Source organism: Phalacrocorax carbo, chromosome 2 (genome assembly GCF_963921805.1).
Source record: "Phalacrocorax carbo chromosome 2, bPhaCar2.1, whole genome shotgun sequence".
NCBI classification, from domain to species: Eukaryota; Metazoa; Chordata; class Aves; order Suliformes; family Phalacrocoracidae; genus Phalacrocorax; species Phalacrocorax carbo.
The window spans coordinates 163,536,165-163,555,317 of NC_087514.1; the positions used below are offsets into that span (position 1 = coordinate 163,536,165).

General features: G+C 39.5%; 1 protein-coding gene across 2 annotated transcripts in view; it reads left to right on the top strand.

Annotated features, from left to right (window-relative positions):
- Positions 1-17,768, top strand: part of MINDY4 (MINDY lysine 48 deubiquitinase 4) — a 75,736-nt gene extending 57,968 nt beyond the window's left edge. Inside the window, exons 16-18 of one of the 2 annotated variants that reach the window (XM_009508492.2) lie at positions 7,669-7,849; positions 12,757-12,829; positions 17,235-17,768. In XM_009508492.2, coding sequence (XP_009506787.2) covers positions 7,669-7,849; positions 12,757-12,829; positions 17,235-17,283 — 303 coding nt within the window. In that variant the 3' untranslated portion in view covers positions 17,284-17,768. The remainder of the gene's footprint in view (positions 1-7,668; positions 7,850-12,756; positions 12,830-17,234) is intronic. The other variant, XM_064445136.1, reaches the window with a different exon arrangement.
- The last annotated feature ends 1,385 nt before the right edge of the window (positions 17,769-19,153 follow it).

Genomic DNA, 19,153 nt, shown 5'->3' on the forward strand with positions numbered 1-19,153 from the left:
TTTGAAATTAGTATTTTAATTGTAGTCGTAATGAAAATTAAAAGACGGATTACAAATTTCAAAGTGACATCAATTAATTTACCTCTGGAAATACTTGTATAAGGGTTTCAGTGGTTCTCCATCAACAGACATTGTCATCAAGACGGACATCTTTCCTGAAGATATGTTCTGTCTTAAAGAGACAATCTTGTGTTTGATGCAAGGGCATTATCTGAGATTCTCTTGCTTGCGTTAGATGCCAGATTAGATAATTGTAACGGTCCCATCTGGATTTGCAGTCGGCGCCTCTATAAAAATTTGAAAGGGATTAACAAAGAATTTGTTTGTGCTGATCTAATACAAATGTGTGACTGAAAACAAAGCTTGATTTTAACTGTTTCCCATATGGGTAAAGTCAGTTACATTTTCCTACTACTGACAAATTATAATTTTTGATATTTTTAATTAACGCAATCCTTTACATTTTTTACAAGACTATGAAAAGGCTTAAATTCGATCAAGACAGCATATCAGTGTGTCCAAATCAGATTAATTTAGAACAAACTGGACTAAAAATAAATTAGCTTCTGTGTCTAGTTCAAGCTCCTTGTCCTTTTCTCTAAACTATGTAACATTTAGAAAATAAAAAAATGGTTATGCACCACTGTAGCAGTTTTTCCATTCTCTAGTGAGTAAAATGACTTCCAAGTAGCAAAGTGGTAAGTGAGGTCAGTGCAGGTAAGAGCTGTTTCTTTCCCATCTGTCCTCTAAAAATAAAGTAAAAAGTTACCCAGAGAATCAGCCACTGTCTTCCACTTATCCTGTAAATTATACGGCGGAGGGGGTTCTGTTTTTCTACTACTGTGCTCTTGCATGGGAGCTGGACTCACGAGCAGTGATCTCTTTTCCAAGGCAGTGACTCTTAATCAGTTACAGAAACTCCAGTAGACGTAGTTTCCTCTTTTTTTTTTTTCAGTCTACACTAGTTGGGCATCTGATGCAAATTGTCTTGCTTTTTATTAAGAACATCTGCGAGTGCTCCACATTTCAGTTTGTACGTCTCAGCACACGCTGCAGTGCATGCCTTAGGACTAGGACAAAAGTCACATTCTGGGGAGGCTGAGATCTGGGGAGATCTGACAAAAGCCAGATTCCTCAAGTCTGGGAGCCTCCACCGTGGTTTCAGCATGAGGGGCCAGATGCCGCTTTCTGTTACAAAGGTATAAGTTTAGAACAATTTAGAAAAAGTAAATGTCACTGATAGTGTGCAGTAGTGGAACTGAGAATAGCATTTGCCTGTAAGTCTTTCAAACCAACTCTTTTCTTCCTCTCAGTGTTTCAGTAAGTGGGTTCAGCATCCAATTACATTGTGGCTACAAGGATGGTAACTGAAACCGGTAATGGAAAAGGGCTGTAATTTTTGGTTGTGGGTATTTTTTTGTTTGTTTTTTTAATTTTTTTTTCTGTGTGTGTGTTTCCAGGAGTAAGGAAATCCTGAGCGTGATATATGGTGAATCATAGACATTAGAGTTGGAAAACTCCCTTTAGGTCATATCCAGCCAATCTCTCAGGGAATAATTCAGGTTATTTTTATGTCCTGTTATATAGGAGGCTTTCTTTTAAAAATCTGTATCCATGAAGTTCCTGCCTTTCTGTTCAGATGGCCATTTATTAGTTGACTGTAGTGCACAGGACTGTGATCTTACCTTTTTCTCACACATCTCTGCTTTAAAATATGAGGACGTGCAAACACAGATTTGCAGGTACCTGCAAACATGGAGATTTTAATGTCTACTACACAGCTTGTGCTTTGGATGTACTAATATTAAATCTGACTGTTCACTTACTTCGTTTCCTCTGATTATCATCCTTACTTCTAATCCAGCCTGCGCCCTGAACAATTCATTCCCATCCACTAGACATTTTCAAGCTGATGTAACACGTCCTCCCTTTTTCATTAGCACATCCTGTCCAAAGCTTATTTTTATTCCTCTATGCTAGACTTCTTCCAACTTACCAATGCATTTCAGAAGAGAAATGCAAGATTCCAGACTAGATGCAGTAAATCCACATAACCATCTTATCTCCCTTGTCTAATACATGCAGTATTTGTATGTAATCCACGATTTCCTTGGCGTGTCTTCTGAGCTGAAAATATCATAAGGGCCTGAGAACTGGATTAATCCTTCTGTCAAACTTCAACAGTAGCAAATCAAAACAAAATGAACAGTCCCTTTTTCCCCAGTGATTGCCTGGAGAACCCCTCTGTTGCTGATCCAGTAATCTCTTTCAGTGGATCATGCCAACGTGTTATCTTTGCTGCTTGGAAAAATGTGTGCTTCGTGTAATTTGTCTGTAATTGTTAATGTCTAATTATCACTCTAAGTCCTAACGTATCACTAAAATCAGAATATTTTTTGTGGTGTAATCACTTGTTGCAAATTGTTTCACCATTACAGATGGATTCATTCAACCTACTTCATATGTAAGCATTTAGTTTCATAGTGAGATTCCATATTTTAATGTGAAAAAGCTAAAAGTCCAATTCTTTTACTTTTCCTTAGACAAGTTACACATCTTTGGATTTCTTTTCTTTGTGCTAAGCCCATACATATGCTATATTAATTCCATCTGATCTTACACATTTAACTAAGAAGCCTAATTTGATATTCCTGGTTTCCGGGGATTTCTTTAGAGGTTTTAAAGCAATGGAAACATTTCCAAAAGCCAGTCAGCCCACAAAATTGAGTGCAGGTTTTGCTCTGTTTGCTAGGCTGCCGCGCGCAGCAGTTCAGCAGGAGTCTCATGGAAGCTGAGTCGTTTCTGCAGCAGGGACGAGACCTCAGAGAAAGAGGTGAGGCACAGACATGGCCAGGACCAACCACAGCAGCTGTGAGTGAGAAAGTCCGTGCATTTCAGTCAGAGTCTTTGGCCTAAATGCCATATTGAATTTGCAGGTGAAAATAATTTGAATGATGAAATGCTCTTTTCAAAACTTATTGTGGTGTTAAAAGAAACAGATGGAAACAGATGCTCGTTGTGTTTACACCAGATCATGTAAGAGACTAACAAGGACAAAAGAGGAAAATAATCCACATTCTCATCTGAAGAATTTAAAAGATACTACTAGTATTATTGATGTTACTATTCTTATCAACAATAATAATATCCAGCATTTATGTGTCATCTCCTATGAATAGATCTGTGCTCTGCGAGAGAGGCAAGTAGCATTACCATTTTATGGGGAGGGTAACAGAGGAACAGAAGTCAAAGTGCTTATCCCAGTAAGTCATCCAGTAAGCTAGTGGCTGAACTGGGAAGAGAGTGCAGGCCTTCTGAATCTCATTCTGAAGTTAGTATGATACTGGCTGATGAATTTGGCCATCCCTCTGAAATACTTTTTGAAACCACTTTAGGTATGGGCTGTTGTACATGAAGTAATGGAAGTATTTGAGGTTGCTTGTCTCTTTTGAACCTTGACTCTGATTCTTCTTTGTCTTCACTGATTCTTTCCTGCTTTTAACCTGTCCTGCTATAGTGGTTAAAGCTCCTATCATCTGACCTCCCAAACTCACCCTACTCTGATTCTTGACAGTGTCCAAGCCTCTGCCTCAGCTGTCAGCATTTCCAGAGACTGATGTGTTTTAGTTTTTGCATTTCTGAAAACAGAGAGAACGTGGCATTGACAAAGAAGTTATATGCTCATTTTTCCTATTTCTTTTCAAAAAGAGAGGGAAACATAAATAAACAGAAATTATTCATTCAAATTCCACAGATGGGAAATATTATCTTTGGTCCTTTTGATGAAAGTACCACACTCTGTGCTATAAGACCTACTTGAATTATTAAATTCAGCACATATGCTCTGTCTTCTGGCACCTCACCTGTTTATTTGACCTGTGGAACGTCCTTCCTATAACCTTCTTCGCTGGGAAATATGTCTGCTAACCAGGCGCCTTTCTCCGTCAGATGGACTGGATTCAAGCCAGGTCATTGGAGGGGTTGCAGAGGGGAAAGTTTGGAAAGAGGTTTTTAACCACCTCGCTTAAGAAACCAACAACAAAAATATGTGTGTGCAAAATGGAAACTGATGGTTGGCTTTAATTTTCCACTTATTTTTCAGTAATGGGTATGCAGTAGATATTGTGCCGCGTAGATGCATTCAGCAAGGGACCCTGCTGTTTATGTAAGACATTTGTGAGCACCACCGTGGGCAAAAACACGTGTTACGTAGAAGTTTAACTGAAACAGGGCTGACAAGGCATTGGACATTTCAAAAGTCTGTTCTTCATTCCTTGTTTTTACGTCTCCCTTTCTAGCCTGAAACTGAAATTTTCCTTAATGAAGTACTATTGTCCTCCTACTTATCCATGGACAATTATTTTCCCAGAGGCTAGTCACTGTTGCTGGGATATTGTCATTGATTTCTTGTCAACGTCCTTCCAAATAAAATAGAATCGCAGAGTTTTTATTTAAGACAATAAGTATAACAACCCCTCATGTTTAGAAGAGTTCTGCATGCTTTACAAACAGGCAAAACAGAAATTGACAGGTCAAATATTTTCCACATGTCTCTTTAGATAATAAACAGCTGCATTTGGATCTGGATTTATCCCATCTAACTTTAGGTCCTTTATAGGCTGAAAATGCTTTAGGTAAGAGTGGACTACAGTAGAGTGGCGTTTTAAGATGGAGAAGGAATTTGGTTAGATTGTATAAGTATATTTAAGGAAAGAAAACTCACTAGTGAGGCGTCTAGAGGGCCAGAAGCCCTTGGAAGGTGATGTTATTGGGAAAGAGCGGCCAGTAGTTTTGGGGAGAAGCCCACATGTAGGGACCAGCCAACACCTGGAATGCAATTTAATGTTAAAGGTAGCAGCTGATCCCCAACTAGTATAATAGATGTAATTGAAATGAAGACTCCTCCCTTTTAATGGGAGATGAGGATTTGACCTGCAATGTTTTTACACTCTCCTTATTGTCTTAAAGTTCATGCCCTCGCCTTCTTCTGCAAGCACTGTAACTGCAAATTATACATGGTTGGAAAATGTTCCTACAGACCTTACTCATCTGAACAGTTTGTCCTGACTTCAATAGGACTGTTCATGGGAGTAAGAACTGGAGTGGACGTGGGCTTTGAAACAGTTCTGTGTCTCTCTGATCTTGCTTTGTCAAAGGTTGTTTGATGAAGCTTGGGTGTTTATTTAGCAGAAATATGTAGGAAGAACACATTTTTAGGAGAAGACTGGCCATTCTTTTATGGCTTTGATTTGTCTGCATACTAAAATATCCACATTTGTGAGACTGAATCTTTTCATCTGTATCCATCTAATTTGCCATCTTTTGTTGCAACTGCATATTTCCCATCTTGATAACTCCCGTTACGAGTATTTTTGTAAGCTTGTAAAAAAATTTCTGTACTTTTAAGCCAAGAATTTATGTAAAAAGCAGAACTGTTGTATAAAAGGCTGTTTTAAATAGATATTAGCAAAGTAATGAGTCAGAGAACGGTTACTTAATTAGCTAGAGACTTGTTACCTAACATCTGAAGAAATTCTCATGGGGGAAGGTAGCTGATTTTGTACTCAAATAACACTTCAGGTACAAATTCTGAATCTTAATAATAAAAGCTTATTTTTCTTATTTCTTACCACTCAGGGTGCCGTTTCAACTCTTAATTACAACAGCATATATGTTGTCTTCTGCCTTTTAGCACTATATGGGATGACATTTGCTGCCACATGTCCAAGGTGAAGAACTGAGGGCTGTCCTGTAGAAGCTGTATCTGCGAGCCTATATCTAGAAAAGATGTATGAGGCTTTTTATGTTAAAAGTCCTCCAGTTTCCACAAGCACTCATTGCACATGCTGAAGCATGATTCAAATCCCATAGCAGTAAAGGTAGCAATAGGCAGAGGTGATTTCTGTAGATTATATCACTCTCCATATTACCATGCAAACCTCTTCAAAACTTCCTGAACCTCTGAACTAGCAAATTTTCTTTGATCCATGTGTCTGTATTACAGAGACAGGAATTGATCTTATATGTCTATGCACGTATGTTTGCACACCTGGCTGCTGTTCCTTGTTTTGCAGATTGGTAGTATACCAGCAGTGCAACATTTGTTTAACAAAGGATACATAAACCTGGGGATAAAATAAAGAAGGTTATACACAGCATGCTGCACAGTAGTGATTCTGTCGATTGTAAGAATAATAAGCAGAGCTGTAGTTAGAAACATTCCCCTGAAAGCAAAAAAAGTTTTATTTTTTGTTTCCCTGAGCAATTTATCAGAGATACAAAAAACAACACTTCAGCGGGGGACAAACAGTATTATTTTGAACTTAGAACACGGCTTTCAATGACAGGACTGTAGCTAATAACCAACACCTGTTGTAGCTGAATATTAAAATCCCAGCTGGAAGAAATAAGGTTTCTTTGCTACATTAAGCAATCTAATCACTATTTTTACTCTTATTTACTACCGAAGGGGCTAAAATCATTAACCAATAGCGCTGCTCTAAAGCAGCAGTGTGCAATAGGAGCACTGTATCTGTCTCAGAACACATTAATATTAGGTGAAGAAAATACTACAGGATACTCACTGACCCCAGGGGATGCAGAAAACTTCCATGATTCATTTGACATCAGCATATATTAAGTTTCAAAACCATAGATTCACTCCCCCTGGTATTAAGGCATATATATTTTTGCCCTAAAACATAAATTCCATGCAAAATAATAGCTATGAACCTAAATGTACATAAAACTAGGCTCAGTCCTGTGCTGGACTTGAACTTTAAAGACTATGGGGTGAAGCAGCAGAAAAAACTGATTAAACTGATAAATGGATACATATATAGATAAAAGCAATTACTTACAAATCCAAAGAAGTGCTGTAGTAGCCCCCATTTTAAATAGCCAGTAGATATCAAAATAATACTTCAAATCAGTAATGAGTATGAAAATCAATTATATCCAATTTAATACAGAATATTTAGGATATTTATAAATAAGTATACTTTCAAGCTTTCAAAAGGAGGGCAAAGGCTTAGGAAAGGTAAAGAAATCATTGGGGGGTTTTTTCAGCTGAGAATATTTAATTTTTAAGAATAATGAATCAAACAGGTGCTTTTGTTATTACTTTCTTCTTGTAGCTAAAAATATTTTACATATCTGGACTGGGAAGCTAGAAGATGCTAAAATGTTTTATACTCTTAATCCAATAAAAGATTTTGGGCTCAGTTTAGTTGCCCACATAGGGGTGTCTCATGCTCTCTGAGATCCAGCAAAGTCTCTTGTCTGGCTTCCAGCTACTGTTGTATAAAATCACAGTCTCCCATTGATCTCATGTAGAATTCCTGACCTAACCTCACTGCAGTTTTATAGCTGTTGCAGAGGACAGGGTTCCTTTTGATTCTGATCAGCTGGGATATGATCTTTCTGCTGCAAGGATGCTACAGCTGGATTTCATTACCTGCCTATAGCTCCAGGCCAGATACTTGCTTTATGTGTTCCATGATTTGCCAGAAATAGCCTGGTCTGCTTCATCAGCACTATATAATGAACCTTCATTAATGTTTGTAGAGTATAATAAATAAGTGATCTTATACATCTCATGTTTTCCACAATGAATTGTTTCTCCCCCTGACCCCTGTGATGTTCTAATGTTTTATATTTTTCTTTTAGGTTGGTTGTTACTTGAAGACCCCGAAATACCCAATTTGGTTGGTATGCAGTGAAAGCCACTTCAGTGTGCTTTTTTGTTTGGAGAAGGATTTATTAGGTGACTGGAAAACAGAACGGAGATTTGATCTATATTATTACGATGGCTTGGCCAACCAGGAAGAAGAAATACGGTTAACTGTTGGTATGTATGGCTCAGTAACTCAACTCTACATGCCTGTAGTAAAATGAGCATAGAGGGTGAGGAAGCATGAAATCCTTGCCTCCAAAACCAGCTCCTTCAGAAGATGGCAGTAATCTGCTAACAAAGTCTAGTCTCTTGCCTGCTTGTAAGCATACCTGGAAACACAAGCATGCAAAAGGTCTTCCAACTTGCTACATTCATTCCTTCAGGAAATGATGCCAAATTATGCAGCTGCTTTTATAGAAATTACATATTTGTCCAACTGGAAAGCATCTGGACAAGAGGTATTCTGATTCTTAGAAAGCTCCTACTTATTGCCATATTGAGATATTCTTGACCACTAAATTCCTATTTGCTAATAATATCCTACTTACCTTTTGTTTTCTTTCCTTCAATGTATTTATACTATCTAATCAAATTCCTTCTCAATCTTAAGAAGTCACTCTATTGCAGACCACTCTAAAAATAAGCTATCTGTGTTCTTTGCTTGCACCTACTTTCTGGTTCTTGTACAGGGTGAGTTATACATGGGTGTTGTATGTTCTAATTGAGTCCATGTGGCAAAGCTGTTTGTACGGCAGTGCTGGGGGCTTTCGCATCTCACAAGATTTGGTAGTGAATTCAATCATCTTTCTGCCTGTTATTTATCCTCTTATTTTAATTAAAATCCCTGTCATTCTATTGTAGTGGTCACATTATATATTATCTTTAAAAAAATGCTTAATCTTTACTGGACTAGAGTTGCCAACTGGCTCCCACACGGTCTTTCCCAGATAAAAGATTCTTTGTAAGTGTCAGAGGTGATATAGTTCAGCATAGGACTAGAGAGATCAAGGCACTTTTTTTTTCTATTGTGTTGTACCATATAACATACAGTCCAAAAGAGGTGTGCTTATCTGTCTTTTCATTATTAATATATCAGGAACCTTTCCAAAATCCAGAGCTACCAAGCACGCTGAGATCCCTGGGTGGGAAACTGCTCAGAGTTTGTACAATTTTATTCTCTTTACTGTTCAACCTGTTCTCCTCAAAGACTAAACTTGCATTGAGAGGTAGATAGGTTTTTGTTGCGGTTATAGCCTCCTCTAGGGATGTGTCCTACTAAATCTTTTGTTATCTGTGAAATTCTGCAAGAGGCTGTAAAATGCAAATAATTTTGTCATTCCAGGGAAACACTGTCCTAGCTCTGGCTGTACGGTAATCCTTTGTTATGTCTGGAGAAAAACTGAAATTATTTTACGTCTAAAAGCTAACATCAATCATGCATCCAAACCATGAACACAGTACCGGGTGGAAATTTCAGCATGCTAAGTATCACTGGTATTTCCATTGTGGAAATATCACCAAGCTATGATGGTTAGGCAGTGTTACCTAGAGATACAACATGAGGTCCTGGGTGCTGCACAGCCACATCTCTCTGGTGCTGGTTAGCAAAGTCATTTGCTTTTCACTAGCAAGAAGGTGAATTCCTTGAAATGGGAATCTCATTTATAATTAGGAAGGTTACAATCGAGGTCACATTTCATGAAATCTTGAAGAAAATACACTGGGCAAGAAAGGCAAAAAAGCCAGAGAGTAGAATTACATTTTTGGGGTAACAGCAATTGCCACTTTACACTGAGAATTTACCCTGCTTGTCCTGCTGATAACCATTTGCCAGAATGGAGACAAGGAATATGAAGTTCTGTCCTAAAAGCAGGCAATGCCTGCTAGTGAGTTCGACATAAATAGATGAAGGTTCTTTAATCCTTTCCATTGGGGTAGAAATTCCTGATAGGTGGAGAAGGAAAACAAGCCAGTGTATCTAAATTAATAACCCTCTGCATTTTGGTAATTTTTTTTTCAGCTGTTTAGGGACCAAGTGGAGATTCTGTGATTTTTGTTTTGTGTCACAGAAAGTACGTGTATGAAAAAGTGCGTCTCTCTCATTAATCTCTTATATCTTAAGATTAATAAAATGAATATGATTGAGATCATAAACACTGATCTCAGTGCTCAGAGGGATACTGCTCTTCCTTCCTAATATATAGAGTTAACGCCTATCTGTGTTAACATTTACAATATGTTGTCTCCAAGTGATATACAGGACTTTTTGTACATTCTGTTTTAACAGATCATTCTTATACCTCATCGATGCATGCCTTCATCCCAGTATCCTTTCAAAAAGCAGCTGAATAATTCCTAAGAAGACTATAAGTGAATTTCTCAAAATATTCTTCCAGAGCCATGGATACCATCCTCAGCCACTTTGCAGATGCCACAGAAGATAGCACAAGCAGTGAAATTAGCAGGGGTTCAGAAGCTGGAGACAGTGTCTAGGGAAAGCTGGTATATTGATTATGACACTTTCCTCAGAACAGATTTGTTCCCACAGTTAAGACTGGATTGTTCCAGTGTGCAAGTCTTCTGGAAAGGCGATTAATAAAACATTACTTCCTAAGGTTGCCATTGAAATTATGGGCAGTACTTCTTTCAGTGATTGTCTCTTCAGATTTCACTCTTCTGAACCTGTACTCATCATATCTCCTGAACAGCAAGTTTGTAACTGTGCCGGCACTCAGTTTCTCACTACCCTTAGCTTAGAATATAAGTGAAGATCTAAGAGACCACAGAATCATAGAATCACAGATGACTTGGGTTGGAAGGGACCGTTAGAGGCCATCCAGCCCAACCCCCCTGCAGTGAGCAGGGACATCTTCAACCAGATCAGGTTGCTCAGAGCCCCGTCCAACCTGGCCTTGAATGTTTCCAGGGATGGGGAATCGACCACCTCTCTGGGCAGCCTGGGCCAGGGTTTCACCACCCTCACTGTAAAAAAATGTTTCCTTATATCCAGTCTAAATCTACTCTCCTTTAGTTTAAAACCATCACCCCTTGTCCTGTCGCAACAGGCCTTGCTAAAGAGGTCGCCCCCACCCTTCCTACAGCCCCCTTTAAGCACTGGGAGGCCGCAATAAGGTCTCCCCGCAGCTTCTCTTCCCCAGGCTGAACAACCCCAGCTCTCCCAGCCCGGCCTCGCAGCAGAGGGGCTCCAGCCCTTGGATGGATCATTTTTGTGGCCCTCAATGGAAAAGTGTAACAACAATGTGCTTTGCTCCGAAATGAATTATATGAAACACTTTAACACAGTGTGTTAGTTATTTAACTTAGCCAAATGTTCCTTGCCTGCTCCTGTGAGGTACGCCTTTATCGACACTTTTTTCCCCTATTCCTTTGTATGAAGAACCATTCAGACCTTCTGGTTGGAAGAACTCAAGTCTAAAAATGACAAAATTCAGCAAGTTGGCAATGACTGGGAAAGGCATCTGTGCCATATGCCTATCCTGCTACCAGTGCTAAGGTCAGGACAGTGGTTGTTGCTTCTTACTCTGAGAAGATCCAGAACATCAGTATCAGGAATTCCTAAAGGGATCCAAATACTACTGGACTGTCCAAATACTATAACAAACCGTTATAGATGCTACAATATTAGGATAAAAGAGGCCCTTTGAAATGTAAACAATTCCTGTGTACCTCTAAGTTCCCGAGGATCTAGGAGAAAACTGCCAGTACTTTATGTAATTTTAAATATTGTCAGTTTCCTACTACTCCAGCTCTTACAGTCATTCAGAGTTTTCTGCATGTATTTATACCGACAAGATCAACAGGCAAGGGAGAGCCAGGTTCTCGCTGTGACTTGAGGAAGCCAGATATATCTGACACTGGCAGCTGTGAATGTGAGAGCAATTGCCTCCCATCCTGTCTACATCAGTCTCACTGAAGCAGACCCATATCCTACACCCTGTCTTGGCATCGTTTGTTGCTCACAACCTACTCATTGGCTGGATGATGGACAGAAAAGAAGAAAAAGAAAAAAAAACCTTAATCTTAAAATATTTTACTCCAAAACAGGAAACAGCTGAGCAGACTGACATCCAAGCTGGTCGCAGGATGTTTTCTCTCTGGGAGGTTCAGTGACTACTTTCACTGTTGACAGATCCAGTGTCTGAGACACTGACCTCTCTGTTTTCCCCAGAACAGTGCAATTGCCTCTCCGTCCCGAAGGAATGCTCAATCTGTGGTAGCTCTCTTATATCCAACACATCACCTTCTCCCATCTGTGCGTTGCTTTCTCAACAGTCAAGGGAAAATCTTTTCCAGGGTGAATCTTAACCCAGTTTGGACTAGACTTGGGGTTTCCTATTCAAGACTAGGACTACCGCTGTCCTTAGAATTTGAGGAATGAAAATTGCTTTCTTCGTAATTATGATATCAATTGCAAAATAAAAACCTCATGACAGCCCTCCAGCATATTATTTCACCTTCTAATCCATGTTTTTCCTTGAAACCATCTCTATACTAGCCGACTAACCTGGGTCAAGGCATAAGTTTGAACACTGTCCCATGACCATCCTTACTGTTAAGTAGTCAGTACAATTCTGGGCAAGTTTCTGGCCCAGAACAACTAATACTGCGGATCATTCCCAACAGTGTTTGTGTTCAGTCACCCCCTTCCAGCCTTTAGCCTCCCATCACAGGAACAGGCAGTAGACCACTAGCTGAAAGGGTTCAAGAGGTGACAAAGCAGTGCGTGCCTGACTGTCAACTCTAAGGCCAGCTCTAAAGTCCATGGTATGTGCAAAGAGCCATACCTGAGGTGTCTGCTCTAGAGCATTCCTGGCCCTGTCTGTGGCCACTCTGTTCAGACGGCGTGAGCGAGTGCATGAGATGGTATCCAGGTGCCAGCAGTGCTCACCTGCCAGGGTATTTCAGTCCAAAGTAAATACGTGTCTTTTGTGGGCCACGAGGTTTACAGTGTGAGTGGTTGTCCGTCACTTCCATGGGTGGGTTTCCTAGAAGCTGCTGCCGTACTCTATATGAATGGAAGTATATGCCAGTTACTAATAATGTCTGATATGTCTCTGCAGACACAACTCAGATGTGCGCTGAAGATAAAGAAAATGATCTCACTCCTCCACTTGAGCACTGCATTAGGACAAAGTAAGTGAAACTACAGTTTTTCATACAGATATATTCAGTTGTTAATATAAATAATATATGTAGGGCTGGATTGTGGTAAAAAATATCGCAGCAAGTCATCTTGCAAAATTGCTGCTTGAAAATCAGAAAGGATCTATTGAATAGGCCAGGCTGTGCAAATGTAATTGTGTGTTATTGTAGTTAACATCAAACTGGCTAAGGCGTTCACTTCATTCTTAGAGGAACCTTCATTACATCACCAAGAACTGACTGAGCTAAATTCCGTTTGAGAGCACAAGTTGGTTTCAATAGATATAAATTTAGATTCCCAAAAGTGATTGATTCCTATTGTAGAATTGTAATGAGAAAAGGAAAAACTTTATTCCATCTTCATCAGTCTTTTCTGAATAATATAATTGCACTGAAGGACTTGGGTACCATTCCTGATGCATGAAGCCCTGTGCTCAATGGTCTCAGTTTTCTCAAACTTTCCATGTGTGGATGGGCAGCACAGTGGATTACAAAACACCGTGTTTTGTGAAGTCAGTCTTGACAGTTCTTAGGTCATATTATTTCCTCAAATACAAGGCTAGTTCCCATCATTTTTAGGATTTTCATGGCCATTTTGAGAACTATATGATATTTAGGTGGACTTTTAAGCAATTTTTCCAAGTCATACTGAACTTAATGAGAACATTTGCAGTTTAGTGAGACATGAAAGAAGTGAAATGGAGAAATTTAACGGGGTAGAAAAATCAGCTTTATATCAGCTTCATCAGCAGGACTTTGAAAGCTGCTGACTATCTTTGGAGCAAGAAGTAAAAGCCTCATTGTCAAAGACCGTAACATTTCTTAAATCAGCAGGCCAAGTAGCTTCAGATTTCTCTTGTAATTTCCCTCCTCTCCTTGCCATAATTTGTCCTGTAAAAAAACACCAAAAAAACCACAAGCAAACAGAACAATGGCTGCCAAATAGCGTGTTCATGCCGGGCTGCCAATCTAGAGTTACAGGAAAGCAGAAGAGGCATCCTGTAACATGACAGCAGTGACAATAGTCCAGGCTCCCCGAACATAGAGGTTGTACTGATTCCTCTGTTCCAGTGGCACATAAGCATGACTACAAAATAAAATAAATAATATGTAGCCTCAGAAACCCACACAGTGGGGGTGAACAATGCATGCAACTACTTAAAGTTGCTCTTAGAACGTATTCCACTCCTGGCATCGTATCAAAGTTACACAGTTTTTGTAATGGTGATGTTTGTTTATTTTAAATTCCCTGCTTTAATCTACTGGAGAAGTAAATTATGAGCAAATTCCAGTGTCAATTTATTTTGTTTGTACCGTTCTCAGGACTGTCCAATTTACCCTGATCAGTCTGGCTCCTTGTTTTCAGTATTCTCCATTTGCTTTGAGTGTATTTATTTAACCATGGCCTTGCTGCTAAAGGTTTTTCATGTTATATTTTTCCTTTTTGTTTTAAGAACTTTTTCTTCCAACTATGAAACACTATATAGGGAAAAGTAAAAACAAACCAAACTAACCAATATTTTAACAAATCAGGAGATAAAAAAGAAATTTTCTTCTATCGTACAATGATGGCAAACACTCCTAAAGTGATTTTTAGTGAAGCAAGCAAGCAACTAAAGAGACATTACTTATTTTGACCAAGCATTCACGATGAAGATCCTTATTGAACCTCTCTCATCAAAAAGTCCAGGATAATTTCTCAGGCACGGTGAAGAATTTCACAGTCTGAACAATCAGAACTGAGAAGATTAACTGTTGTTTCCAAATGTTGATTGGGGTTTTTCCTTTCATTCGTGTAACTCAGTTCTGTCTTAATCCACGAAAAGCCTTACGCATTTTTTACCCCAATACCTGAACACCATTGTCCTGTAGTACATTGAGTTATATGCCTAACATCTGTCTGCTGTCTGTTCTCTTATCCTCTCCCAAAGGGAAAACTGCATATGTAATAGGCTGTTTCTGTATTTAGGTTTTTTCATTATTATTATTATTATTGCTATCAGAGGAGAAGGGTTGTTTTGCTTCTGCAGGAGGAGGAGGCTAGTGTTTTTAATCCCTATTCTGTAAAATGTCAGAATGGGATTTGAGTTTAAAGCAGATGACACTTCAGATGGCTAGAAGGACTGGTCACCAACAGGTATTGCTTTAACCTGCAGGCTCCCAGCCAAAAGGGTCAGTGAAAGTACATGTACATTTGTTGTGGCTTTCAGCCCTAGACATCTGTAGAAGCAGTCAGATTCTGACCAAGAGATGTCTGGAATGTGCATCCCTGGCTCATCTGGGAGATGCCGTGCAGACATCTTATCCCATTCTTCCCTGAAAAATACTCATATCACAGTCACAATCCTCAGCCTCCCTCTCCACTGGCAGAAATAACATCTGTTAGCTCTGCCTGAGGGAAATAAAACTTTGATCTGATATTATAATCTGAATTCAGCGGTATATTTTGTTAACCCTCTAGCACCAGCTTTCCTCTTTGCTATTGGGGCTGTATGAAAGATTAGTTCATCTGTTTGACTTTAAAGTGAGGCATCTGGTGGAAATTTAGTGGATAAGAGGAGAGGAGAGCATGGGCATTTCACCCTGAGTTATTGGTGTGCTCTAAAACTCTACCAAATGATTAGTACAGGAGATACTGTGAATGTTATTCCAGACCGAGCATTGTTCAGGGCGTGAACCAGTTCCTCTTGGGTTCCCGTTAACTCCACGACCCTTGGGTGAGGTTGTAGTTGAACCAGATGGGTCAAATGTAGTTTTCATATTGCTCATCTGATAAATTATAATTGAATCAACAGCTAGAATCTGGGTTCCATTTGAACTACCTTGTGGCTGGGTAGTTTGGGGAAATGATCACACTCCATTGTCCGAACAGTTAGGTTTCTGTCTGTAAAGACTAGAATTGTTCAGCACCTGTGAGTGAGGTTCCTCACTATTTGACACCTTTTCTTGTGCAGATTCAATATGTGAAAAAGTTTTGAAGCTGTCTTGATAGGAGCAAACAGCCAAAACCTGATTTTCAGTCTACAAACAGCTCCAAAAAATGGCTTGAAAATAAACACAGGAAATAAGGCTTGTTATGAACGTTATCTTGAGTCCTGCTTCAGAATATCACCTTCTGTTTAAGCTCTTTACTGAAAGCCTGTTTTGAAACAGGCCAGCTCCTCACTGCATAGCGATTAGCAATACCTTAAGCCATAACAGCAAAAATGGTATCAGCACGTGTTAGTATTTTTACATAGTACAGTTTAGTCTCAGAGCAGATTTCTTTTGGTGTCTTTTGGCCTCCGTGGCATCTCTGCGGATCCCTCTCAAAGCTTTAATCACCCTGGTGAGATAGAAGGTGGTGCCTTGGGAAGGTTGTATACAAAGATAAAGGATGATTTGATGATATTACCAGGAAAAGCCAATGGTGACAGAAGGTGGTGATTGTACTTCCCACTTGCTTTTGGTTGTTCTGGGGGTAAGGTGATATTCTGAGCCTCTGGTAGAGACAGCTCTCCACACTGGCAAATGCCAGACTAGGTTGAATATGCCCAGCTAGGGCACACTCTGCTTTTATCTTAAGATGTGAGGCATCACTGTTGTGTATTCCTACTAAGCCCGGGGATGAGGACAATCTTTCTGCAATTTTTTAATATTTATTTTCCCAGCAAAATAAAAAAAAGAAGGAAAAATTTCACAACAGCCCTCAGATGGTCACTTCCTTTGAGACTTTGCGCTGAATACTGCATGAATTCAGCTTTTGGTTTTGTTTTACACTTAATTGACTTGCTCAATGAAAGGACTGAGCTGCCATACCCCTGCTGACACATCCTTTCCTCGGTGACAGAAAGAATGTGGCACTCTGGCAACTCATTGTTGTCTCCGCCCCCTCACCAATGTCTTACTACTGGGCACATGCTCTCTGAGACAGATTTTTCAAACCAGATCTAAGTTCTTGATACTGGGAAAGCAATAGATCTGGACCGTGATCTTGCAAACATGAGAAATGCCACAGACAAGGGTGCAATGAATGACTCTGACTGTAAAGTTGACTCACTTCAACCCAGTGAGGTCACTGGAGCGCATCATCCTGATTTCATTGAGTCTTGGTTGAGGTCTTCATCAGACTGAGACTGAACCATTCGGAAGCGCTCTGACAACTGAGAGGCCGAGCACTATGATTATATAGGATTAATTCTTGACCCAGCTGGGGGATTCCCTACAGTCTTTGCAAAACCAAAGTACTTGTTCTGAATCAGCGGCTGACGAGGACTCTCTATTGGACAGGAGAGGCTGGAGGAAGGGTAAGGAGACTGAAATCAGTCTCAGTCTGATGGGTGGTTGAGGGATGTTGGGTTACCTTTCCAGTTACCTGATTAGCTGATGGATGTACAATGATTGCTTTCATTTCTAGGTGGCAAGGAGCTGTTATTGACTGGAATGGCACGGAACCAATCTTGTGAGTGACCTGACCTGCACTTTATTTGTAAAGACAAAAAGGAAATGACTGAATTAGCACATTCTTATTCCCACCAATACAGGAAATAGGACAAGAGTTGTGCAGTTTACAATGAGGAAAAATGACATGGTTTACAGGCTGGAAGAGTTTCACCTCAATCACCTTGTGCTTCAGATATTTTCTTTATAGTATAAACAACACTTACGTAAATTCCTTGTCCCTGCCTTTACCATACAGCTTCTGAGAGCAGGCTGAGTTTCCACCACTAAATCAAAGTTACAGATGAAGCAGTGAAGTCCTCAATGTCCCCTTGAGGTCTGTTTCTGGATCCACTCTATATCCTGCAATTGTTTCAAAACATCTGATGAAGGATGCTGAACCCAGATTTCTGTTACTGTACATGCCTTTTCTGTACTGCCTAGTTCTTCACCTACAAAACTCCTGTGCAGGCACAGAATATCATTGAATAAATATATCTTAATTTCTTTACCTGATATTAGTAAGTCACATTTTGCACTGAACAGATTGGCAACCATACGGGCTTTTCAGACAAAGCCTGACCTATACAAAGTTCTTGTTGTGTCATAAAATTTGCAGTAAGGATTGTGGTTTTGTGTTACCAGAATAATACTACTACTACATTCCTTGTACTGGGTGCAATTGGTGTGTAACAGTCACTCACGCTGATGTGGCTCATTTTTCTTTATGGATGAGAGATAGCTGTATTAGTATCTTTACATTTATACCGTTGTAACTACTTATACACTAGGGATTATTTACACCAAAGAGACAGATAAGGTCTGCAGTTTCTTCTTCATTGTTACAAGAAAACAGAAGAGCTGTTAGGTTTGAAATTTAAATGGTGCCTATCTGTGATAGGTACCATTTTTCATGATTAAATAAAGTGTGTGTACTGAAATGATGTACTGTGGAGATGTATCATGAGGTACTGAAACAGCAGTTTGTATTCTGAAATGAATTCTTTAAGTGACATATTTTGGCAACACTTTACCAAAATTGGAACATGTTACTGAACTGAAGATTGGAAAAAATGCCTTGGAAAAAAGGCAGATAAATATTTTTTTCTAGAATTATTCTTCTCTCTTGAGAGTGAATATTTCATGAGAGCTTAATAAAGAAATTTTGCTTTCTGATATTTACCATAGCACCTTCTCCCTATTCAGTATGCAAACTCATGTGAGTCCTGATAAACTAGTTGCTCTTTCCAAAATCCATTTCCAACAAAAGCTCAGTCCTACTGTGTGTAGTGTCGAGATACCAAACTGACCGCAAATACAAATCTCGGGGAATTAGCACTTGAGCTAGATTTGGAAACCAACCTGAATATGAGCCATAATGGGGTACCATAAAGGTTTAAATAGTCTATGAATGAACATCTGTCTCCCACTTTGCTTCCCATTCACATCAAACTATCTATATGCAGTAAAGCATCTCAGAATTTCAGTTGTTTTAATTTTATTTAATTCAGCGTAATGTAATTTGTTTGGTTTGGATCAGATAGATAGGCAAACTTCTTTAAACTTTGTGAGATTAAGATCTCCCATTTAGCCTCTGAGGCATAGGCAGCGTCAGATCTGAGCTCATTCTGGACTCGTGGCCTTTGGCAAACCCTTTCATCTTGTGTGTACAGGGATATGTTTGTACTGTCAGCTACAGGTAGGCTCAGTACTTGCCTTTAAGATACACTCATCATCCATACTTCAAGCACTCCAGATCTTGCCTCGGTGTGAGCTTCAGTGTTTCTGGGAGTGGGAGATCCCAGACAGTCAAAGATCACAGATCCAAAGCCTCTGTTCATCTTGAAATTTCTATGAACTATAGTCCACACTTCGTTTCATGAAGCAAATATAGTC